This window comes from Centropristis striata, chromosome 6 (assembly GCF_030273125.1).
Source record: "Centropristis striata isolate RG_2023a ecotype Rhode Island chromosome 6, C.striata_1.0, whole genome shotgun sequence".
Lineage (NCBI taxonomy): Eukaryota > Metazoa > Chordata > Actinopteri > Perciformes > Serranidae > Centropristis > Centropristis striata.
Window position 1 is genome coordinate 34,382,319 of NC_081522.1, and position 25,429 is coordinate 34,407,747.

The 25,429-nt window shown below is 37.8% G+C and overlaps 1 protein-coding gene across 1 annotated transcript; it reads right to left on the reverse strand.

Moving 5' to 3' along the window:
- Positions 1-930: 930 nt before the first annotated feature.
- Positions 931-25,422, reverse strand: LOC131972796 (GRAM domain-containing protein 4-like). The gene is made up of 19 exons (XM_059334515.1): positions 25,273-25,422; positions 20,619-20,865; positions 20,182-20,284; positions 18,422-18,542; positions 17,496-17,605; positions 16,541-16,673; positions 15,961-15,986; positions 15,724-15,815; positions 14,604-14,695; positions 14,421-14,469; positions 12,911-12,982; positions 12,779-12,822; positions 12,513-12,622; positions 11,743-11,897; positions 10,143-10,290; positions 8,701-8,794; positions 7,539-7,629; positions 7,262-7,330; positions 931-6,170 (listed from the first exon to the last, which is right to left on the reverse strand). Exons 2-19 carry the CDS (start codon positions 20,802-20,804, stop codon positions 6,063-6,065), a joined length of 1,803 nt encoding a protein of 600 aa, XP_059190498.1. The 5' UTR covers positions 20,805-20,865; positions 25,273-25,422; the 3' UTR covers positions 931-6,062.
- Between the last annotated feature and the right edge of the window lie 7 nt (positions 25,423-25,429).

Sequence of the window (25,429 nt, forward strand, 5' to 3'; positions counted from 1 at the left end):
TGCTTAAAGAGCCAAAAACTATATGTAAATAACTCAACAGCAATGTCTCTCTCCAGTCATCATGACTCAAGATAATCCACAGACGTTAATATAGGTCCTACATGAAATGTTGTTTTTTTATTATTTGGGGTGAACTTTCCCTTTAATTATGAAGCTATAATATGAGGAATCAGCGCTCACTGTCGCTAAACATTGTAAACTTTTATCTTTTTCCCTGTACCTTCAACTATTTTTCAGCAAAGTTACTGGAGCTGCTGCTGTTTTGGGTTAATTATTCACCGGGGATGTTGGTAATTCAGTGCTGACAGATGAAAACAACCATGTCATGTAAAACTAGAAATGCACAGAGAAAGAGAAATAGCAGGTGATAAAGAAACAGACAAACGTCTGTTACAGTCTGTGATAATAAAACCCTCCCTGCTGATACTGAAGGCTGTAAAACATGATGACAGAAACACACTCTGAACTTCCATTAAATGACACACAGCAGTTATCATAAATGTTTGTCAGTAGGACAGAACTTAGTAGAGAAGTTATGTAAACTGTCTGTTAATTATTGGTTCAAATGAACAATGTATAGTAGTAATATAAATAAACCTTAAAACTGAGGAATAAAGTCCGTAATAATTCCTGTTTTCCAACTTTTTTGAGTCATAACAGCGTCAAATTAATAAGTAATTGCAAAGACTAATAGTTGACCTGAATTAAAAAAATATTACTTTAAATATTAATTTACTGCTTAAATTGATTATATTGTTTATACAGTTTTCTTATTTAATCATCAGAAAGACAGAAACTTTCCTTGAAATCAAGACCTGCAGATGATTCTTTACTGACACCAACAGGCTGAAAGAGGTACTGCACAAAAACAACAACAGGTTCATCAAGTGTTTGACATTTGATTTTACTTAAATAAAAATAACAGTATAATAAAATGTACATCACATTTAAACACCAGAAATAATTTCATTTAAAAAAATTACACCAATTTGTACAATGACACCATTTTTATAAAACCATTATAAGTCCAGAAAAGTCACAACAGGCCGACAGAGAAAAAATCCACGGACATAAGAGAGACGAAACCTGAGAAACCACAAAACACACACGGAGGAAGATTTAAAGCAAAAGAGAGTCAAGGAAGCGCGTAAAACAAAAAGTCAGAATGAGGCAACGTGGCGTTAACTACTGGCAGCAATATTGCAGCAATTAAAACAGTCTTTTTTTCAATGAGAAATGGAGTTTAAGAACAAGAAGTTTGGCAATGAAAACGTTTTGTGAGTTCCTAACACACCAGTTAGAAATAATTGGAAAGAAACATTGATATATTTCTGGGAGGGTCAAATGATCTTATTTGGAATATGAAATGTGGTGAATTTGACGTTAAATACTAGTGATAAATGCTGGTGTGACAGCCTTCAGACTGATGCTGCGTTCACACTTTGAGTGACAATGTTACAAAACAGTCAAGGACGGCGTGATGTTATTTGAAAGCATCACAGAAATTAGTTCTTAAATCCAGAAGTAAGTTAGCATTTTAGCATCCTGGGGTTTTACTTCTCAAACTCAGTGAGGACTTTGAATTTGAATTTTGAATTCTGAAATAAGGTCTGTGGTTAACACAAGCTAAAAAGATGTTCGCGTTTTGTTGTACGACATAAAATATGTTAGCAAATGTGAATTTTAGAGGTTTTATGTGTCCTTAAAAAGGCCGTTGCTAACAAATGGCTAAATGAGACTACAGTGGTTGTCAGGGACATTAAACGCCATCACGCCGAACACGGACGGGAACTCTCTCACTAGTCGGCCTCATGGCCTCTAGTCGTGTTTTTCAAAGCTCTTGCAAACTCTTGTAGATTGTAAATTATGTAAATACATAATTTATTAGGCTATTGATTTGCTAGCTTGTCAAACCCACTGGTTAGCCTGTCGAAGAGCGTCTTAAGGAGAACGGCTATGACGTTTAAGTCATGCAACCGTGGCTATCAAAACAACGTTAGCTTTTTACTTTTGTCTGCTGCATTAACACTTCAAACATCATAAAAGTGAAGATTATCTTGCTGAACAAAACGCGTTGGCATCAGCTTATTTTCTGCCATGATCCAAAATCCAATGCAAAAATCCCATAGGACAATTTTCAATGACCGCATGGAGATGCTACTTCCGGGTTAGCCCACAAAAATATGTCATTTTGTTTGCGATCTACTGCAGCCAACCCAATGCACAGAAAACTAGCATCTAACTTCTCTAAATAACACAGTACCACTGTTAAAATGTACGTTCCATAGGCCTGCCTTGTTACGTTGATCAAGTAGTAACGGGTGAAACAAAAACATAAGATTGGTTGATGCTTTACCGTGTCATTACAGCGCTGAAAAAAGTTGAACCCAGCTCAACTTGCAGCGTGTCAGTTTGTAGCTCTATCTCACCTGTTGCTTTGTCTCTGGTAGTGTGAACGCAGCATTACAGTTAATACATACTTAATACACAATTATATACTGGTGGTGTTAAAATGTACATAGCTGCACTTTAACTAACTAACAAACACTTTATGAGGCTGAAAAAAAGATGATTTTTTTCCTCATTTAGTGTCAACTTTAAAATGCCACAAGTGTTTCAGAGATAAATAATAAACGTACATGTTTATGGATGCGAGGATATCAGAAATCTAAAGGAGGCCTCTATCTTATCTGTGGCTCATTTAGTTCCAGTTGAAAGCAATTGGAGAGCAAAACGCATTAATTTTTGTGAGCAAATTCGTTTTTTCATACTATGACACCTGGTGCTTCGTAAATAGAGAAACTGAACAGGACAAACTTCATTGTGTTTTTTTTAACCTTATAGCTTCAGCCAATTAGTTAAAGTTCAATAAATCAATACTTGAATAATACTCAATACTACTTAGATCACTGAACTGTGATTTAAAAACAAAAAAAAACAGCACAGATTGTGTTGTTTTAACTTGTTTAGCTTTAGCCAATTAGCTGTGGTTAGAATAAAGTTAAACAGAAGCTAACAAAGGAAAAAGTCTATATTTTAGGCTTTTTTTTTTTTAGCCCCTTAGCTTATTGTTTTTAAAATAAAGCTAAACATAATAGTAAACTGAACATTTATTAAGAGAAACATTTCAAGTTTTTGTGTTGTTTTAACATGTTTAGCTTTAGCCAATTAGCTAGGGTTGGGGAAAAGCTGAACTTTAACGAACAAATTGTGCTTAATAGCTGTCAATATTTTAGCTTTTTTTGTTGCCTATTAGCGTACTGAAAGAAAGCTAAACCTAAAAAACAACTGAACTGTGATTTAAAAAAAACCCATTTCTGGTTATCGTGTTTTAACTTCTTTAGCTTTAGCCAATTAGCTTTAAGCTACGAGGAAAGTTCAAACAAATTGGCCAAAAAACAATATGTGACATCTGTAAGGCTTCTCTTTTTTAGCTTTAGTTTCTTAGCTTATTGATTGTACAATGAAGCTAAACTGAACTTTGTTTAAAAGAGACCTTTTTAAGTATTTTTGTTGTTTTAACATGTTTAGCTTTTTCCTCCAACCCTAGCTAATCGGCTAAAGCTAAACCTTAACAAACAAATTGTTCTAAAAAGTCGATATTTGGGCTTTTTTAAAAGCCTATTAGTGTACTGAAAGAAAGCTAAACCTAAATCATAACTGAATTGTGATTTTAAAAAAGCATTTCAGGTTATCGTATTGTTTTAACTTTTTTTTTTTTTTTTTTAGCTTTAGCCAATTAGCTTTAAGCTAGGAGAAAAGCTAAAACAAATTGGCCAAAAAACAATATGTGACATCTGTGTGGCTTCTCTTTTCTAGCTTTAGCTTCTTCTTAGCCTATTGATTGTGAAAGAAAGCTAAAGCTTTAGCTGAATTAACAATGATTATACAAAACTTCAGTATTTCAGGTTATATCTGTGCTGTTAGCTTTAGCCTCTAGCTAAGACAAAAAAAAGATACTATGCTGAGATTCATTTTGTGGTTTACATTAAATGGTTGAGAACATTCATATAGAAACAGTCCATTATTGACACATAAAAAACAACATATTATAATACTAGCTGATTGTAAGGCTTATAGCTGCTACAATACAGACGTTTTTACAATTCCCTGAAGACACTAATATAAATGAATGGAATTGAAACATGTTTATCTGCAAATACTGTAGAAATAACTGTATTTTTTTCTTCAGAAGTAGGTGGAATATGTCCAGAAAATCATAACAAAGCATATTGTACTGTAAACTTCCAGGTAGCTGCAGTAATGAAGGTAAGTAAGATCATTATAAGCTGAATATTTGGGGTTTTGAACTATTTTATCAGACAAATTAAAATAATTTCTGGCCTCACCTTGTGGAGGAGATTTTTCGCTACTTTTTTTAGACCAAGAACAATTATGTGAGAAATATCAGCATATCAGCTTTATTATATTGAACATAATTGCTGGTTACAGCCACACTTTTACCACTAGTCGTCGACAAATCGGACATTTTTAAACTGTCTTCCTATCGTCTGTGCAACTTTTTAGCCAAATTCTGCGATTTACCATCTTAGCCAGCTGAATTCAAAGTGATTACCAGAAGTTTTACACTTCTTTTAGGAATTTATCCATGTTATTTTGCAGCAATTCGGATTTAAAAAAAACCAAATGCCTAATATAAAAACATTTTGAACCGGATCAAATTTGACCCGAGGAAAAGTGGAAGGTTAAGTCCTTCATATAGTCTTTAATTTAAACAAGACGCCTGTTATAGTTTGATAGTGTGTCCTCTTTTCTTTCATCAGTTTTTCTTCAATGTAAGTATTTTTTTTTTTTACTTACAATGTTATATTGACAGATTCCAAGGTCTTCAAATGTCTTATTTTTGCCGATCAATAGTCCAAATCTCAAAGATATTTAGCTTACGATGATAACAAACAAAGAGAAACAGAAAATAATTCACATTGTAGAAGCTGCAGCCAGATAATGATTCTTTGATTGATAAGGGACTTAAATGATCATCAATGACTAAAATTGTCTATTGTTGACTGAATTTCTGTACTACACCTCCATAAAAGTAAACTGAGTTTAAACAACAGGTGCATTGGTTCAGCTGCCCGACCTGAACAAACGTTGTCAAATCCAAAAGTAGAAATGCTTCCTTTTAGATCGTAAACCAGTGCTCTTTCTCAGAGAACAAAACAACTTAAAAGTCTACAAAGTAAATGACGGATTATGACCTTGCAAGGCTTCTGCAGGAAGTGTTGAGCTTCACTGACTGCAGCTTAACAGGGAAAGAATTAAAAAAGTGGAAGCAACTGGAAATAATCAGTGGATGATACGTTGTACTGAAATTTACAGTGAGACATTATATAGTAGATATAGTAGATAACCCCACCACCTTAATGTTTTTACTCGGTCTCTGTTTATGCAGGTGAATATTTAAGATTTAAACAGCAACCTTTGACTTGAGAATTTACGGTAAATTAGCACTTAAATTGGCCGTTTTGTGGGTATTTATGTTTTTTTTAAAAAGCACTAAGGATTGACCTAAAATTGTCCATTTTGACACAACGTTGTCCATGTTTTGGGTATTTATAGTAAATTAGCCCAGGATTGACCTAAAGTTGTACGTCTTGTGGATATTTATGGTGAATAAGCCCAGGATTGGGTATTTATGGTAAATTAGCCTGGGATTGGGTATTTACGGTAAATTAGCCACGGATTGACGTAAAGTTGTCCGTCTTGTGGGTATTTACGGTAAATTAGCCCAGGATTGGGTATTTACGGTAAATTAGCCCAGGATTGACGTAAAGTTGTCCATTTTGTGGGAACCCTCTGTAAAAAACTCAAAGAGCAGTGATTGGTGATGGTTATTGGCTGATTATGACATGAAATCAGTGATTTGCTGTACCGATCAATCAGTGATGTCGCTGGAACATTCAGTTTGAAGAGGTGACTCTATAACCATATGAGGGCAGCTCAAACTGAAACTGGCCTCTGTTTGAAGACGTCACCGGTGAAAACAGTGAAGCGGTTTCAGTGTTGGCGTGTGTGAATGCAGCCGTCTCGTGGAGGCGTAACTATGTCTCCGGCTCAGTGGCTGTAGCCATGGAAACAATCTTCAGGTACTGATTGAAGATGGCCTCGAAGGCTTCGTCTCTGTGGATCATCGCGCCGAACACCATCGGCTGCAAAAGAACAGAAGGTAGATAAGAACATTTACTATTTACTTTTCTAACTATTTCCATGTTTTGCAACTTAACACATGTACTTCACTACATTTTAAAGGAAAATATTGTTCATTTCACTCCATTTACTCCACACTTCACCTTTTTTTTAAGGATTTTTAGCAGTTATATTGCAAATTAAAGGCTCTGCATATCCACCCAGATGTTCCATTACTTTCAATCTGCTTTACCCTACTTTAATGCATCAGTAGTAACAAATAGATAATGTATAAAAATGTACATCTGTACTTTTTAATCCTCTAAGTACATTGTTTTTATGATACTAATGTGGTTTTACACTGAAGTGTTGTTGCTTCTACTTAACCCTCTGATCCCCAACAAGCTGTCTAGGGTGTTTTTTGCTCTTTTTACATTTAACTCACTGTGGCCTTGTATTTCATTGCAATATATAAAATATAAAAATAAGTCCTGCAGCTCTATAGAATCAGCACAGTCATGGCTAGATGTGGGAACAATTCAAAACTCAACTTTGTGTAGAATAACACAGTTATAATGACATATACCATAAAAAAAGCAAGTTGAATTTCTTTGATTAATTGTTTAAATTGGAATAGAATGTGCCCACAAGTGACACAAATGTTGGGGGGAAAAATTCAAGTCTCAACATGCTATACATATTGAACTATTTGCATGTTTGTCCTTTCCTCTCAGGTCTGTGTAAACAGATTTTCAGTGAATATTTGTCACGTGACCGTTCGTCTCAGCGGAATCAATCATGTTTTCACAGTGTCGCTGAGGAGCAGAATTTAATGTTTAAACAGGATCTGGTTAGTGCAAACGGTTTATTTTTGACAATGTTTTAAATGAGAAATTATCACAATCTTAAGCTTTGTTTTAGTTACTTTTCTAACGGAAAGTTTTGTAACCTTTGATCCATTCAAGGACTGTTGTAAATGTCTTATTTAGTCGATAAAGCCTGTTTTCTTTCTACAATAAACAATATAACTATGGCGATCTTTTAAAGTAAGCATACGTTAATAACTCAACTCATTCCCACTTTAACATAATAATCAGATCAAAGCGCCTCTGACCTTTTGGGTGGACGGCGTTGCTATGGAAATACCCATCCCAGATCCCGGCAGCACGGACAAAACTTTGTACTGTGGGGGACAGAGACAACACCTTTAAATTACTTTATTGTCATGAATCAGCAACAGATACGGCTGCAGAAAAAAAGTTTATGACACAAACGTGAAAAAATAATTTGACAAACAACACAAGAGGACAAACAACATAAAAGGTTAAGTGGATTAAAGTCAAAGTGAGGGTTCAGGGTTCATGGAGGAAACTCAAACAGACTCTAAATACCTTCTGGATGTCAGTGATGTCTCGCAGTTTGATCACTTTGTTCCTCTTGGACGATCCAGATCTGGAGCTGGAGCTCTCGAAACACAGATGACTGAGGCAACAGAGGAGATTATTTTATTTTAACCCCCAGAGACACCGAGACAGATCCCAGAAGTAGACAAATCATATAATATAGCTCATGATCGGTCAAACAGTGTCCTTCACCAACCAATAACATCTAATAGATCTAAGCTGCGTTAGGAACTATTTTGAGGTTAAAAAAAGCAACAGATTCATGCCATAATCTCAGTGAAAATCAAAATAAATTAGCTGAAATAAACAATGTGTAAGCAAACACACTGACAGTTACAGTTTAGAGTATTTGAATATTCCATCCTTTTAATCGGTGAATACCAAATCAAGTATAAGGTTCATATATTTGTCAAAAGACTAAAATTAAATAAAAAAATCAGAAGCCAGGAGGAAAAAAAACGGCGAGTTTGCTAACAGGACCTCTGAATAATAACTGGTTAAGTTGTAATCTAAAACTGATTTATAGCTGGCAGTGTAGATGCATCAACTTTTTTTGTCTAATTCTTTGTGTCCAGTCTGTTTCAGTCGATATCTCTGCCACACAGTATATAGAGTGTCAATACTGTCACTTCCACACATTCTGTTGATAATTTTTACAGTGTTTTAAAGTGTTCTAAAAAGTGTTCTAAAAATCTGTCTAAATCCTGCAGATTGCACCTTTAAACACTCATAGGAGATAAATAAAAAAACAAAAAGAGCCTCTTCTCTTTAACAAAAGTCAGATTTCAGAAGAAGACCTGATGACAGACAACAAGGACCTACTGTAAATTATACTTTACTTTATACTTTTAATTATACTTTCTTAGTCATGTGTCTTCAAGGGTTTTTTTCCTACTAGTAATTTGAGTTTGAGACCCCTGCTCTAGTCCCTTTTTTGTCCCTCCTCGTCTCTTTACATTGATGAAGTAGATTCATAAAGCCTCAGGATGAGCAACATTTTTCCCTCAAGTTGAGACATGCAGACATATTTTCATCACATATTTTCACTTAAAGGCGCCTGTGTGTTTTCACATCCAACCGTGGCCACTCGTCGTGTCGCTCTGTTGACTTTGTAGAATAAAAGTGGACTGACAGGAAGTGAAGGACTTACTTCTCAGTGACGTAGAGGACTCCGTTACGGATGTAGTCGGTCGGAGTCCTCCTGTCTCTGTTGATGAGGCAGCAGCGCCAGCCGTTCTCACACACTGAGGCACAAAGAACATGTGGTCAGGAAGAAGTTTATGTCACCTGCTGCAGGTGCACAATAGGGATGGGAATAATTAAGAGGAGGAGGGGAGGAGGGGAGGAGGAGGAGAGAGGAGGAGGAAGAGTGAGAAGGAGGAGGAGGAAGAGGAGGAGTGAGGAGAAGGAAGGAGAGAGGAGGAGGAGGAAGAGGAGGAGTGAGGAGAAGGAGGAGGAGGAGAAGGGAGGAGGAGGAGGAGGACAGAGGAGGACAGAGAAGGACAGAGGAGGAGGAGGAGGAAGAGTGAGAAGGAGGAGAAGGAGAGAGGAGGGAGGAGAAGGAGGAAGGGGAGGTGTGAGGAGAAGGGAGAGGGAGGAGAGAGGAGGAGGACAGAGAAGGACAGAGGAGGAGGAAGAGGAGGAGTGAGGAGAAGGGAGGAGAGAGGAGTGAGGAGAAGGGAGGAGAGAGGAGGAAGATGAGGAGTGAGGAGAAGGAGGAGGAGGAGAAGGGAGGAGGAGAGAGGAGGAGGAGGACAGAGAAGGACAGAGGAGGAGGAAGAGTGAGAAGGAGGAGAAGGACAGAGGAGGGAGGAGAAGGAGGAAGAGGAGGTGTGAGGAGAACGGAGAAGGAGGAGAGAGGAGGAGGACAGAGATGGACAGAGGAGGAGGAAGAGTGAGAAGGAGGACAGAGGAGGAGGAGGAAGAGAAGCAGTGAGGAGAAGAGAGGAGGAGGAGAAGGAGGAAGAGGAGGAGTGAGGAGAAGGGAGGAGGAGGAGGAGAGAGGAGGACAGAGAAGGACAGAGGAGGAGGAGGAGGAAGAGTGAGAAGGAGGAGGACAGAGGAGGAGGAGAAGAGAGGAGGAAGAGGAGGAGGAGGAGAGAAGAGAAGGAGATAGAAGTAGGAGGAGAAGGAGGGAGGAGAGAGGAGTGGAGGAGGAGGAGGAGAGAGGAGGAGGAAGGGTGAGAAGGAGAGGGAGGGGAGGAGGACAGAGGAGGAGAAGAGAGGAGGAGAAGGAGAAGGAGAGGGGAGGAAGAGGAGGAGGAGGAGAGAAGAGAAGGAGATAGAAGTAGGAGGAGAAGGAGGGAGGAGAGAGGAGCAGAGGAGGAGGAGAGAGGAGGACATGCACAATAGGGATGGGAATAATTAATCGATGATCGATTAATGGTGGACTTCTAGTCTAGGACTCATTTGATTTTAACTCTTGTAAGGGCCAAAAATGAATTAATGATTTAGTATTTTGCATTAGAGTATAATTCCTGACACTCTGAAGAAGATCATGTTTGGAGATAAAACATAAAATGGAACATTTAACTGAATGAACATTGTGTACAAAATGTATAAAGCTATTTTGTCCTGCAGCTCCTCTCCCACCTGTCAGAGGGTGCTCACTCTCCGGCAGGTTGAAGACTTCGTGAAAAGCTCCTCTCTTGGTGCTGTAGTATCGTCCTCCGTCCTCGTCCCGGTTGACGCCCAGAGGAGCCGCAGCGCCGACGCTGCCTCGACCGACCGTCGCGGTAACCTGGTGGACAGAAGAAACCAGTTGGAAAAAAACTCAAGGCTTCAAAACCGGACTCCGTAAACGAATGGGAGATTACATCCACTACTTTCCTACAGTTTATGATACAAACCTGAAAAAAATAAGCTAAAAGTGCCAAAATGTAGGTAAAACCAGGCGGCAACCTCCGGGTCTGAGCAGGGAGGCAAACCAGGAAGTGCCTTAAGCTGCATTCTACCAAAAATTCGGGCAGAGGATGCTAAGTGTGGTTGCAAAAACATTTCTGTCCATTAATTTCAATGCAAAATGAGAAAACTTCTCACTTGATTTTTTACCTTCGAAACATTTTTTTAGGACAACACTATGGTCTCAATCTCTAGTAAAAATTCTTCTACAAGACAATTTGATGTTAATAGTGTAAATAATGGCCCCATTTAGAAGAAAATAGAAGATAAAGAATCGTGTGATTTGGGGCGTGGCTACATTTGATTGACAGGTCACTAACAAGGCGAGCCGTCATCAGGAGAGAAGAGAGAACAATGCGTATCCACGGCAACGTGTCAATGAAGTTATATATAACATTATGTGGATATAAAAAAAGGACGTTTATCAGTTTGGTCTCATAACTTTGACCCTTTCACTGTATTTTCACTTAATGAAAGTGAAAAAAAATGTTCATTAAAAATGTCTTGTTCAGCATTTGGTTGGACTAACAGACACTCCAAGGAGTCACTGTCCATTTTTTAAGGCAAGTAACGTACATTTTATTGCTGTTTTTTGCTAGCTAAAACTAACATCCCAGTTAATGCTACAGCTAATGCTAACATGAATTAGCAGAGCTTTGCTCAGTCAGGTTGAGGTGTAGAGAGGCTGTAGTCAGAGATCAGATCCCTCTCCTCCTCCACAGTCCAGATATGGTCTGCTCCCCGTATCGGAAACAAGATGGCGACGAGTGTAACGCTGAACTCGATGCTTCCAACGGGCCACAAACCAACAGGTGACGTCACAGTCACTACGTCCGTGATTTATATACAGTCTATGGGTAAAACTTCTAGCTAGATTTGTAAAAAGTTTGTTCTTAATGGGAGCTAGAGGAAAGGTCATTACTGTCTAAAGGGGAATGAGACATTCACTGACAATCTGACTGGTGGGTTTTGGGAGATCTAAGCAGATAACGCCAAATCTATAATCTATGACAGCAGCTGATTGGTATTGATTCTACGTCTCCAACTACATTTAACACGACTGACCTCTACACTGCGACTGTAAACACACATCAGGGTCCTACCTGTTCACACTCAGACAGCTGAGAGAGAAAAACAACAGGAAACTGAAACCATCGCAGACCAGAAACCACTGACTGGGACCAGCAGGAACCAGGAACCAGTTTGTCTCAGGACGTATCTGAGCCAGCGGCTGATGTCAGATCTGTATTTTCTGCGTCTTCTATTCTAGAGCCTTTGTGTTTGGACTGACCCGTCTGCTCAGTAGGATGTTGCCGCGCTCCTTCAGCTGCAGGTCGGTGGGCAGGTTGGTCCAGATGATGAACGGAGTGTCGAAGCGCTGCCGCAGCTTGGGACAACTCTTAAAGATGAAGTCGATGATGAAGAACTTTATGCCCACGTACACACCTGAGGAGGAGGAGGAGGAGGAGGAGGAGGAGAGCGAGAGACACAGGAGGAGGAGGAGGAGGAGGAGGAGGAGAAGGAGGAGGAGGAGGAAGAGGAGGACAGAGGAGGAGAAGAGAGGAGAAGAAGGAGATGGGAGGATCAGAGAGAAGGAAGAGAAGGAGGAGAGAGAAGGAGGAGGAGGAGGAAGAGTGAGAAGGAGGAGGAGGAGAGGGGAGGAGGAGGACAGAGGAGGAGAAGAGTAGAGGAGAAAGAGGAGGAGAGAGAGGGGGAGGACAGAGGAAAAGGACAGACAAGGAGGAGGAGGAGGAAGAGTGAGAAGGAGGAGAGAGGAGGAGGAGGAAGAGTGAGAAGGAGGACAGAGGAGGAGAAGGAGAAGAGAGGACAAAGAGAGAGGAGAGAGGAGGAGAGAGGAGAAAGAGGAAAAGAAGGAGAAAGAGGAAGAGAAGGAGGAGGACAGAGGAGGAGAAGGAGAAGAGAGGAGAAAGAGAGAGGAGGAGGAGGAGGAGGAGGAGGAGGAGAGAGGGATGAGGAGTTATACCGGGCATTAAAATGAACAAGAAATTGAAGAAAACAATGCTCTAATAATTGTTTCCATGACTGTATAACATGACGTACCTATAATGAATCCCAGCAGTTTGTACGGCAGCAGGCAGGAGGAGATGAAAGCCAGCCACAGACCAACGTACAGCTTCTGAGTTAACTCTGGCTGAACCCACATGAACAGACTGCACACACACACACACACACGCACGCACGCACACACGCACGCACACACACACACACACACACACACACACACACACACACACACACACAAAATTAACGTGAATAAATCTGTTCACTCTAACCCGCAAAAAAATGTGTGTGCAAACACAACTCACTTCTTTATTTTCTCCAGGATGTTTGCCATCTTCCCAAACAGATTCTATTAGGATGAAAACAAAATAACAGAGGTTGTGAAATCTGTCGACAGGCGTCAGTCTCACTGTGATGACGCCGAGCCTCCGACTCACCTGAGCTTTCTGAGCGACGTCCAGAACCAGCTGGAACTTCTCAGACACCGTCAGGTCTTCTTTAGGAGGCTCCTGAAAAACAGACACCTGTAGGTCAGCTGACACCACCTCCACAGGTATTCAGACGCTTTACTCAAGTAGAAGTAGCAATGCAACAGTGTTAAAATACTTTCTTACATGAAAAAAAGCTAAATTATACTTTTTACTAAAGTAAAAGTACATACAGGTGCATCTCAATATAATTAGAATATCATTGAAAAGTCCATTTCCAGTAGTTCAAGTCAAACAGCCCCAACCAAGTATTGAGTCATATAGATGGACATACTTTTCAGAGGCCAACATTTCCATATTAAACATACTTTTAAAAATTGGTCTTTTGTAATATTAAACATTGAGACACTGAATTTTATGTCTTCATTAAATGTAAGCCATAATCATTATTATTAGAAGAAATTAATGATATTATAATAATGTACTGCTTCTAATGTAGCACGTTTTCTTTTCTGGCAGGGCATTTTTATGATCCTGACATTTCCGACCGCACTTGAAGGCAACTTCATTCATTTCACAGCAGCAAGACAAGAAAAAACGAGCGACTGTGTGCTGGAGCTTGTTGCAGGAAGCCTGTCGAGTCGGGTAAGTGCGACTTCCAGCTGCATTTCTACAAAAGTTGTCATTACAAAAGTCTTTTCTGCTGGCGTTGCATCGCAGTCTGGAACCTCTCATTAATGTTTTATTAGCAGGGCGTTATCGACGGGCGTGGTCAAAAATAATGACAGTGACAATGACTTTCAGCCTGAGTCATTAAACGTAATTCTGTTTTACTGTACGCAGGGTTCGTACACTTTTTCAGTGGTCAAATTCAAGCACTTTTAAAGGACTGCCAAGGTCCATTTTCAAGCTTTTCCAGCACCTTTCAACGGTTGTAAATATCATGTTTTAGATGAGTACTTCAATACTGAAAGGGGTCATTTCACTTAACCATACCACCAGCAATGTTATTACACTTTTAACAACTAAAATTAGTTTGCTAATCTCATAAAACATACTGGTTTGGGAATCTAGGGGCTAGGAGCAAAAGGAAGCTCACAAAAATCATCAACCAGCAGCTGGTGGAAAAAAAAAAAACTCTCTTCAGTAAGAAGATACAGGGTAGAGCAACAAGAAACATCTCAGAAACAAGAAGACACAGGCGGAGCGATCTTCATTTCAGATATAGGCTATAGGCTATTCAGTTTATATATATTTTTCCATTGAAAATGTGATTACCTATAGTCAGATTGCAAGAGAAATACAGTAACAATTTCAAGTATTTACAAGCACTTAATCCAAAATCCAAGCACTTTTTAAGCCTTGAAATTCAACATTAAAATTCAAGCATTTTCAAGGATTTCAAGCACCCGTACCAACCCTGTGTACATGTAATGACGTCACATGTCCATCAAGTGGAGCTGTTAACGTGTCGGATTTCAGGATGAAAGGCTGAAAAAAACAACAAGAGATTTCTCACCACAGGCTCTGAGACTTCAGGTACGATGCTCCACTGGATCCTCCAGCCTCTGAGAGCAGTGCATCATGGGAACACACAGGCAGAGAGCAGATCATTTTTTTGTATTAACATTAGACAATTTACAGTGTCTGACTCTGGCAGTGTGATTGGTTGATAGAGAAAGGGGGCGGGGCTTGCACTAACTTGGCGATGAGGTAATTCAAGGAGAGGCGGAGGATGGCGAGGAACAGGAACATGGGGATGGTCCAGCCGTGCCACGCTGCGTACATGTAGAACTGCACAGAAACACACAACGTTAAGTTTTAAAGGCTGTTTGTCTTTAGTTGGTGAAAAGTAAATGATTAAAGATGAAGTACCAATAAAGTACAATTTAAAAAATAGCATAAAAAGTGCATTTATCCTTTTTAAATCTCTTGAAATAATTTATGAAGCTGATTAATTATGTATGCATGTTTTTTTAATTATTCAAAAGATGTATGAACATAAAAATGTATAACCTTTGAGATATATATTTAATTGAAAAATGTACAAAAAGTATATTTCAATTTCAAACTTATAACTAATAACTAACTGGATTTCTTGAAAAGGGCAATATACAGTCATGGAAAAAAATTATTGGACCATTTTTTTCCCTCAATTTCTTATTTTCTAATTTATTTTAATGCCTGGTACAACTAAAGGTACATTTGTTTGGACAAATATAATGATAACAACAGAAATAGCTCATAATAGTTTAATTTAAGAGCTGATATCTAGACATTTCTAGACATATCTAGACATTTAACATGGTTTTCTTGATAATGATTTTGGTTATAATCAAGAAAACCATGAAAATTGTCTAGATATCAGCTCTTAAATTAAACTCTTATGAGATATTTTTGTTTTTATCATTATATTTGTCCAAACAAATGCACTTTTAGTTGTATCAGGCATTAAAATGAACAATAAACTGAAGAAAACAATGGTGGTCTAATATTTTTTTCCATGACTGTACATTTAAGTTATTATTATGGTTATGATGATGATTATTATTACTATAAGCTCTTGTTTTTTACATGTACACTCAAAATAAATTATAAAAGAAATAAAATAATAAATAATAATAAAAACAAAATTTTACAAATAGAATCAGTTTACCGACAATAAACAAATATGTACTTTCTTATTTTCTAATACAAAATATTTCTTTGGTCTGATGTGAAAAGCAATCCTGTAGTTTTATTATGAATATTCATTAATCACTGTTTGGTGAGATTTTGCTCTGTGTGTGTGTGTGTGTGTGTGTGTGTGTGTGTGTACTCACGATGAAAGCGATGGCCGACGTGTAGACGGAGTACCAGCTGGATAAGGCAGTGAGGTTCCTCTTGAAGTTGGTCACAGGTTTGAATCCTCGTTCTGGAAACACAACCACAAACCGTTTAAATGAACTGATAAAGCATTTATAGAGCTTTTTATAGAGGTAATATTGAAACATGTAATCATTTGTTATGTCCCTATTTTTTACATGTTAAGAAGTGGTTGCCACTGCTGTAATACTCACTGAGACGTCTCATGTTTTCAGTCAATCTGTGGATCAGAAACCAGATATTTGTGTTGAATTTAAGACAAAAACAGCTTTAACACATTAAAACCAACATACAGTATCTTACTGCCTCAGTTGAGTTCAGTTATTGGGCCTCAAGCAAGAACATTTTTGTATTCTTATCTTAACATTCCCTGAATTTATCCTTTTAATTAGAGGTAGACCGATATATTGGCCGATATATCTCAATTTTAATATTGTTTAAATTGAGACTTGTGTAACATTTATTATCATTGTGTCATTTTTATCATGTAAATGGAGGGAGAAAAGGCAATATCGGCTTCAAGAATCGGGCCAAAAAAATCATCAGCACATATAAAAATATAAATATAAACCTTTTTTTTTCAGATTTTCAAACTCAAAATCGATTCACAGTAATAAAATTGAAAATCCATTACTGAAAATGCCTGAGAGAAATATTCAAAATATGAGAAGATTTGTGAATGCAGCAAGCTCTCCTAAATCACTCGTATAAGCCACTTAAGAATAAATCCATTTGTACGTCCATAAATATTTGTATCTGTGATTTCCTCCTCACCTCTTGGCACTCAGCGGCTCCTCCGTCTCCACCGTCTGCTCCTCCGGCTGGAAGCGGAAGTCCTCGATATAAACGCCAAAGCGATCATAAAGCCACTTCAGGAAGCTGTTGGACAAAGTGTCCTTTTGTTTTTCTGAGGACGGGAAAAGAAAAAAAAGTATAAGAGACATGTTCGTAAACATTTATACTCTGACGTTTTTTTACCAAACTTTGTCCATAAAAATCTCAGAAGAGACAGATATTTTAATCCTGGAAAAATAAAACCGAACTAAGACAGAATTACTCACACATTTGACACTTTTAAAATGTTTGTTTTGTCCTACCAGCAGTCCAGATCTCAAAAAATGATTAAAAATGAAATGTTTTTGCAGAGAAACAAGAGGGGTTATAATATTAGAGACATATTTTAATACAGTCATGGAATATATTATTAGACCACCCCTTGTCTTCAATTTCTTGTTCAAAATATAACAAACAAAATAGCTCCTGAGAGTTTAATTTAAGAGCTGATATCTAGCCAATTTCCATGGTTTTCTTCACAATGACTTTGGTTATTATAAAAAAAAACATGGAAAATGGCAAGATATCAGCTCTTAAATTAAACTCTTATGAGATATTTTTGTTTTTATCATTATATTTGTCCAAACAAATCTACCTTTCGTTGTACCAGGCATTAAAATTAACAAGAGATTGAAGAAAAAGGGTAATAATAATTTAATAATTTTTTCTATGACTGTATTTGTTTAGTCCAACCAGCTGTCCAGACCTCAAAAAACGATTAAAAATGAAATGTTTTTGCAGAGCAACAGGAGGATGTAACAATAGTACAGACAATATACTGCAGGGCAGCACAACAAAAACATAATAAAGTTGAATAAAAGGAAGAATATGTGGCTGAGCTGACATTAGACTGTGTAGGTGTCCCTAATAATGTGGCTGGTGAAAAGAAGCTCACCTGTACCGCTGACTGCAGGTGGAGGCGGGGACGGAGACGGGGACTGGGACGGAGACGGGGACGGGGAAGGGGACGGAGGTTTAGGTGTCTGAGAAGGAGAATCTTCAGGTCTGTGAAGTGACAGAGACGAGCCGTCAGTGTAGGAATGAAACCACAGGAACCGGCTCAGACCAGCTCCTTAACCCTTAATAGGACACTCATTGAAATACTTGCAAATTCCAAATTTCAACCCTAGAGAATATTGGAGGATATTACATACTGCCAGAATGTGTAAAAAAAAACATAAGGACCCGGGGGAGGGGGGTAATATTTTGAGAAAAAAGTTTACGAGATTAAAGTGGCAAATCTACGAGAAAAAAAGTTGCAGATTTATGAGATTTAAAGTGGTGAATCTGCGTGAAAAAAATTGCTTTTTCCCCACTTTTTCTCATAATTCTGCGACTTTTTTCGCGCAGATTTGCCACTTTAAATCTGGGATTTTTTTTCTTGTAGATTTGCCACTTTAATCTAGTAAATTTGCATTTTTTTTCTCAAAATATTACCCCACGCCCACCCCGGGTTTGTATTTTTATTTTTATTCATACTTAATATGCCCTAATATGGCGTCATAGTGCAGTTCTCCTTGTACAAGTCATTGAAGAATAACTCGTTTGTACGACTGTTTCTTGCAGATTTTTTTTCTAAATTCTAAATTTTTACATTGGAGGTCAAGCTCAACAAAGTTAATACTATTATATTATTATCATACTGATTGGTCAGATGTCATGGTGTCACTGTCTGTGACGTAGCCTGATCTTTGCTGATTAGCTGGAAGAAATCCATGTGGTTCCCATTTTGATATCCACTGAAGTTACCAAATATAGTTCTTCGCTCGATAAAGGGTTAATTATTAAGTTGTTGTTTTTTTATTTTTATTTAAGAACCACCTGGGTTTCAGGAAGTCGCTGATCTTCTGCTCCAGCTCGATGCACTTGCTGCGCTCCCTCTCCAGCTCCTGTCTCAGTGAGTCCACGTTGGACTCCTCTTTAAACTTCCTCAGCTCCTCCTCTGAAACACATCAGTATTCAGAGGCAAACTGAATAACTCTCACCAGGTATTTCACACCTTTATCACTCACTGACAGCTGCTCAGATTGTTTTTTTCTCCCAAAACTTGGTGATGTCTACATCTAGCATACTTGATGTATCTGATTTCAAAGTAAAAACAAAATAAATAAAACTTTATCTATCCTGTGAAAAACTGTTTTAGAGCAACTCCAGTACAAAGTAGGAAAGGGAGTAAATATACAGAGTACAATACAAGCAAATATAAATTATATAGATTCTCAATAAGGTAAAAAACAAAGTACACAATACCAGAAAGATGTTTGAAATCCAACATATTTACAGTAAGGTGTAAATTCAAAATATATACTTGCCAAAAAATACATTTAACAGTAAGGAAACAATGTTTCAATATATTCTCAATTTTGTTTTTTCTTAAAAACAGAAGAAAATGGAAGTACTCAAATGAGTCTTTTATTTTAAAAATAATGATTGACAAAAGCTACCAAACCAAGTGCCAATGTGGCTTTTTATTTTGTGGATATTCTCCAAACTGATATAGGAAAAAAATGCTGGATTCTCAGTTTTCCTTCAGTCTTTTTGAGGATTTCTTTTAAAGATATTTCCCTCAGAATTTTGTCAGATTTATTAATTTCTCAGGGACACACAGGGTGACATTTTTTATACTTCCTGCGAATATATCCAATTAATCTGATGTCCATATATGCATTTATTTATATACATTTATACCACGGTAATCACAGCAACGTCCACCATAAATTCATAATAATTCATAAAATTGATTCATCACCCAGCTCTACATAGACTTTAAAAAAAAATGAACCTGTCCTTTTAATGGATGCAGGACTCATTAATTTAAAATGCCACCTTTGCATCAGTGATCAGCAAAATCTGAATTAATGACCATCATGAGGTTATTCCAGTGAATCCACTGATGCACAACAGAGACCAGGAAAATGATGACAAAACATAAAGTTTGTGACACTTTCTATGAATATGATTTAAACTTTTATGAAGGAAAAACAAGAACCTTATCTTATACCTGTTTTTGTGTGTGTGTGTGTGTGTGTGTGTGTGTGTGTGTGTGTGTGTGTGCGTGTGTGTGTGGGTGTGTGTGGGTGCGTGTGTGTGTCAAATGAGATTGTCAGGGTTATTAATAGCTCTGTGTGTGTGTGTGTGTGTGTGTGTTACATAAAGCTGATGGTCAGATATTGACGGATTACCCAGCATGCCGTTCTGTTGTGGGATGTTCGACTCCAATCAACACACAACTCTTCTTGCTCAGACTTAAAGCAACACTTTACTACTTTTTAAAATTATCATTTGAATGTGAAAGTGAAAATAGAATAATCTGACTAAATTTTCTTAAAACATGGCCAACATACTCACATGGTCAACCATACTCATGGATGTTTTTCTGATTTAAATCTCACAGAGGAAACTAAACTTCAGAAATATAAGATAAGGATGATTGATGATGCTGAAAGTTAAGACAGATCTGGCAACCAGACAGAAACATGTAGGAGTTTAACTATATTCTCTTTTTACCTTTACTATTTATTTGAAGTGTCATGAAGCCAAATAAAAACCCCAGGCAGTGCAGTTCAGATCAGAATACTCACGTAAAAAGTGCTTCTCTAACAAGGCGATTTCTAGGTGACCTTTGACCTCGTTGAGATCCGTCCTCGAGTCATCTTGGAGACCTGCAGAAAATCCTAAACCGGCCTGAGAGACAAACACACACAGACAGGAATATAAAAATGACCAGAAAACGTAGAAAGATGACATAATTAGAGCAAAATAAAATCTGTAAAAAACGTTTTTCTTTTGTCTGGGGTGCCACAGGGCTCAATCCTGGGTCCTCTTCTATTTACAATCTACAACACTTTTAACCTTTACTTAACCTGATAAGTTAACATGTTGATAGGTTAATCAATGAGTTGAATCATCTGTCAGTGATCCCTCTATCATATTCAAATAACTCCCTTGAAAAGTTTCAGAATATTCACAGAAATGTGTCTTTATAGGATTAAAAATCCTGTTTCTGATGTTTGTTTACCTGAGCGTCACTTTGCTGCTCTCCCTCCACCTCCCTCAGGTCTTCCGACTCTCTGAGGGAGGCGCGAGATTTCACCACAACCTCCTCTGTGCTTTCTGTGTCGGATGTGTTGGGCGAGTCGGCCAGATCCGGGAACTCGTCCCGTCTCTGGCCCCGGAACCGGATCCTGTCCAGGTGTTTCCGCATCGTGGTGGGCGCCGTGGAGCCAGTCTCTACCTGAGCATGACTGTCGACATCGCTGCAGAGGCTGAAACATTCAATAACAAAACCTGATTTCAATAAACTGAAAAATTGGTGACTATCAGTCAGATTGTGGCTCTAAAGATGGCGATGTGAGCCAGTCCGATACTTTGATCCAGACTGAAATATCTCAACAACAATGGCTTTGATTGCCTTGAAATTTTGAAAAGATATTCTCGGTTCCTAGAAGATGTATCCTCATGATTTTTGTGATCCCCTGACTTCTCCTGTCGCGCCACCATGAGGTTGACATTTGCATATTTTGTGAAATGTCTCAACAACTTTCAGATTTTATCAACAGCAGAAATTTTCACTTGTACGTGAAACTACCACAAACTGTTTAAATAATGGATGTTACTTCTCCACTTCCTCCCATTGTACAACATCAAGGCCTAAAAATCCCCCATACAGGCACTGCCATCTCGCTCTGGTGGCGCCCACAGTATTAGGTTAAATACCTGCCTGACTGACTGAGTCAATTACAACTGGCAATCATGATGTCACAGCCTGTTTTTTTTACCATAAAATAACTAAATAAATCCAAACTTATCAGAAAACTGAACATCTTTGGGAAACTTTAATTTGACCTCTACTTTTAGTTTAGCTCTTATCCCTTCGCTAACATGGAGGAGTGGGGTTTATAACCTATACTGCAGCCCACCACCAGGGGGCGATCAAAGATGTTTTGGCCTCACTAGTGTCATCCATTGAACCTGGTCTCACAGGAATCCGTGAAATAGCCACGGATTCGCTTAACTCAAAATCCTTGGATTAGCCACGGAATAACTCAAATTTCCGTGAAACTGATACGGATTTTGCTACAATGCAAGTTAATGACAGTCATGTCCCGTGGCTATTCCATGGATATTTTTTCCGATTGGTTTGTTCCAAGTCACATGACTTTTAAGGTCCCGGTGGTCAGAACAAAAAACATGGCGGACAGTTCTCTCATTTTTTGTGAAAAAATCAATATTTTGACTTAGTTTCTGCATAAAAATGGATTTTGATTACATTTCAAGCGAGAAATATATGTTTTATTTTCTAAATATTCACTCTGTGAATGTACATAATCACTTTGTATGTTGGAATAGCCACGGGATATGACTGTCATTAACTTGCATTGTAGCGAAATCCGTGTCAGTTTCACGGAAATTTGAGTGATTCCGTGGCTATTACACGGATTTTGAGTTAAGCAAATCCTGTGGATTCCTGTGAGACCATGTTGCATCCATTCTTATATACAGTCTGTGGAAACTACAGTTGGGTGAAAAGCAGAAACAAAAGACGAAACTTAACAGAAACCTCCGCTTCTGATGAATCGTAGGAGAGGCCTGTAGCTCCTTCAACACTTAGTGATCATAAAGTTTTATTTACACAGGGAGAGTCGACGCTCGACAAGTCACCACACTCCCATAAAGACTCACAAACAGCTGAAGCGATGCAATTAGATGCTGCACTGTCCTGCCACCATCATAATGTTTGCTCAGGGAGGAAGAAATGTTTAATCAACTGCCTAATGTTCCCCACGTTCATTATTCATCCTCTGCTCTCAAACAGGGACCATAAAACATGACTGTAGAAAGCTGTTTGCCACCAAACCAGCTCATCTAAAACCTGGTGTGTCACTCTGACGTCTGATTCTGGATCTCATTTGGTCAAAGAGGGTGAGGTGGGACCAACCGGCAACCACAACAGAACAGTGTGACAGTTTGAGAAACCTGTCAGTCAACACAAACAACTCATATAAATAAACATAAATATGCTTATTCGTTCTGATACCACTCTCATATTTGTCGGTTAAGTATAAAGGTACAGGCTGCAGCCAGTTAGTGTAGCTTAGCATAAAGACTGGAATAGGGCTGGGCGATATATAGATATATTTTTAAATGTGATATGGAATAAGACCATATTGCATATATCGATATAGTTGAAATTTGCACTGTGATCCTTGCTCCAGGCAAGCTGCAGCTTTTATTTCAGATGTTTTTTTATTTAAATGTGCACTTTATGGAGCTTTGATATTTTTAAAAGGTACTCCTGTTGTTATACAGTATTTATGTTCACCTAAATAAATGGCTTCAATAAAACTACTTGTGACATGTCATATTTGGCTTTGACTTTGACTGAACATTTGCTCTCACTTTGTGATAAAAAATATTGGGATATATATCGTAAATTAGGCCTAAATATATCAGGATGTGACTTTTGGTCCATATCGCCCAGCCCTAGACTGGAAACAAGGGGAAACAGCTAGTCTGGCTCTGTTTAAAGGTAATAATATATACATAACAGCGTCTTTAGCTCTCACACATTTACAGCATCTTGTTTGTTTAATTCACACAAAAACTGAGGAGTAAAAACAACTAGTTTCCATTTTACGGGGGCTTGAGTCTCGCCTGCAACCTCTTGGATGCTATTAGGAAACTGCTCAAGTAGTCCAGCATATAAAGAGCAAATTGAACAAACAAGATGTGCTGTGTTGATTTGTGAGCTTTGGAGGTGGATTTTCTTCCCTTTTAGCAGAGCGAGGCAAACTCTTTTCACCCTTTTTTTAGTCTTTATGCTAAGCTAAGCTAACTGGGAGCTAGCTGCAGCCTGACTTTTCAGGAGCTGTCTTACTGGTCTGACCACTTCTCACAATTACTGACCAAAAATGTACCTGCACGACTCCAACACTGTCTGTACATGTAGGACTGATTACCTCCTGACTGGTCTGACTACTTCTAATGATTTTTACCTGGAATGCACTCCAGCGCTGTCTATACGGGCAAGAATAAAAGACTGCAAACGCCCCATCAGAGTGGAAGAACATGTCAAGAATTCCAACAGTTAATTTTCTGTTAAATTGCTCTAAAGTGTTTGTTATAAATGCTGAACTGATGAGCATGAACTAATAACTTAAAATGTCCAACAAGTCATTTTTTAACTGTGACATGCCTTCGCCTGATAACGGTGCAATGCTAAAATTGCTTATCTGTAATAGAGAGACCAGAGACTCATGATAATCTGACTGCACAGAACAAGTAAAACTTCTCTTTCAGACAGAGAGAAAATGTTCAGTATCATGATAAGATATGTGTAAGAATACTTTAGTTAAAATGTCTCTAGGAGGTTGAAGGCCGGGGTTCATTTCAAATTTTGTTGTTTTTATTAAACTGAGAATAGTGTTCCATGCTGGTACTGAAACTGACTGACCATTTATCAAACTAGTTAATATTTGACAACTAATCAATGATTCTCTGGAGCTCTAGACTGGAAACACACAAAAAGGCCTCTGACATTTATGTGACTGTTTATACTGTCTGGCTTTCAGATATAGAGAACAAAAGCTTCCAAAAGCAAGGAAAGAGCAAAGAGAAGGAGAAAAAAAATATTATAAACAAACAATACAAGGGAAATAATAGAGAAATAAAGAAGGGAATTAAATTCTGGGGGTGCAAAGGTAAAATAATAAAATTATAAATTAAATATATCTAAAATACATATATTCTATTCTAAATAAATAAAAGAAATACAAAATTGAATACATATCATTAAAAGAGTAAAAAAAATACAAGAGAAAATTAAATATGAAAGTAAATTAACTTCATACGAAGTTAGTATATATATAAAAGTATACTAATTTATGACATATTTATTTTTTATATTATTTTTGGTTCATTTAATGGCATCATTAATGTATATATCAGGTAATTTATTTGTTGTTTTTTTTATCTATAATTTTTGGAGCTTCTTACTCCATAGATCTGAGTCTCTGATAATAGAAAATAATCTCTAACAGCAAAAGGTAAATAAAAATAAATTAGATTAAGTTAAATTAAATGAAATAAAAAAATACAAACATACAATTTAAAATAAATACAAACATGCAAAATTAAAAAAAATGTTAGAGTATAAACAAACAATACATAAATTAAAGAAATCTAAAATGCATATATTCAGTTATAAACAAATAAATAAAAATGCAAAATTGAATACATGTCATTAAAAGCGTAAATAATACAAGGGAAAATTAAATATGAAAGTAAATTAACTTGGGATTTCATACGAAGTTAGTATATATCTAAAAGTATACTAATTATTGTCATATTTATATTTGATATTATTTCTGGTTCATTTAATGGCATCATGAATGTATATATCAGGTAATTTATTTGTTTCTTTATCAATGGTTTTTGGAGCTTCTTACTCCACAGATCTGAGTCTCTGCAAATAGAAAATAATCTCCTTCAGCTTCTGATCGCCACCTGAACCTCTGACAGCGAATCACCTGATGTTAACCTGCGGACCTGAAGGAGGCTCAACAGGAGCCGTGTGGTCCACGTTGGACACACCTGGAGAACCCCCAGGACCGAGACGAAGAGGAGGAAAGTGAAGAAGAAAGAAAAGAGTGGACAGAGGAAGGTTTTCTCACCGTGAACTGAAGCTAAAGCAAACTTTCCCTCCTTGTCTCTGCTCCAAAGGTCCAAAACCGGGAACAATACCGGCTCCAACCCGGGTTAAATCCGCTTCAACCCGGACCAGGCTGCTCTCAGACCCGCTCCAGATCACCCTCCCTCCTGTGCCCCAAA

Coding starts and splice junctions, on each gene's coding strand:
- LOC131972796 (XM_059334515.1), bottom strand. CDS start 20,804: ATGCGGAAACACCTGGACAGGATCCGGTTCCGGGGCCAGAGACGGGAC. Junction 17,606..18,421: donor AGCGACTTCCTGAAACCCAG/GTGGTTCTTAAA, acceptor GTCACTTCACAG/ACCTGAAGATTCTCCTTCTC. Junction 14,470..14,603: donor TTGAATTACCTCATCGCCAA/GTTAGTGCAAGC, acceptor CACTGCTCTCAG/AGGCTGGAGGATCCAGTGGA.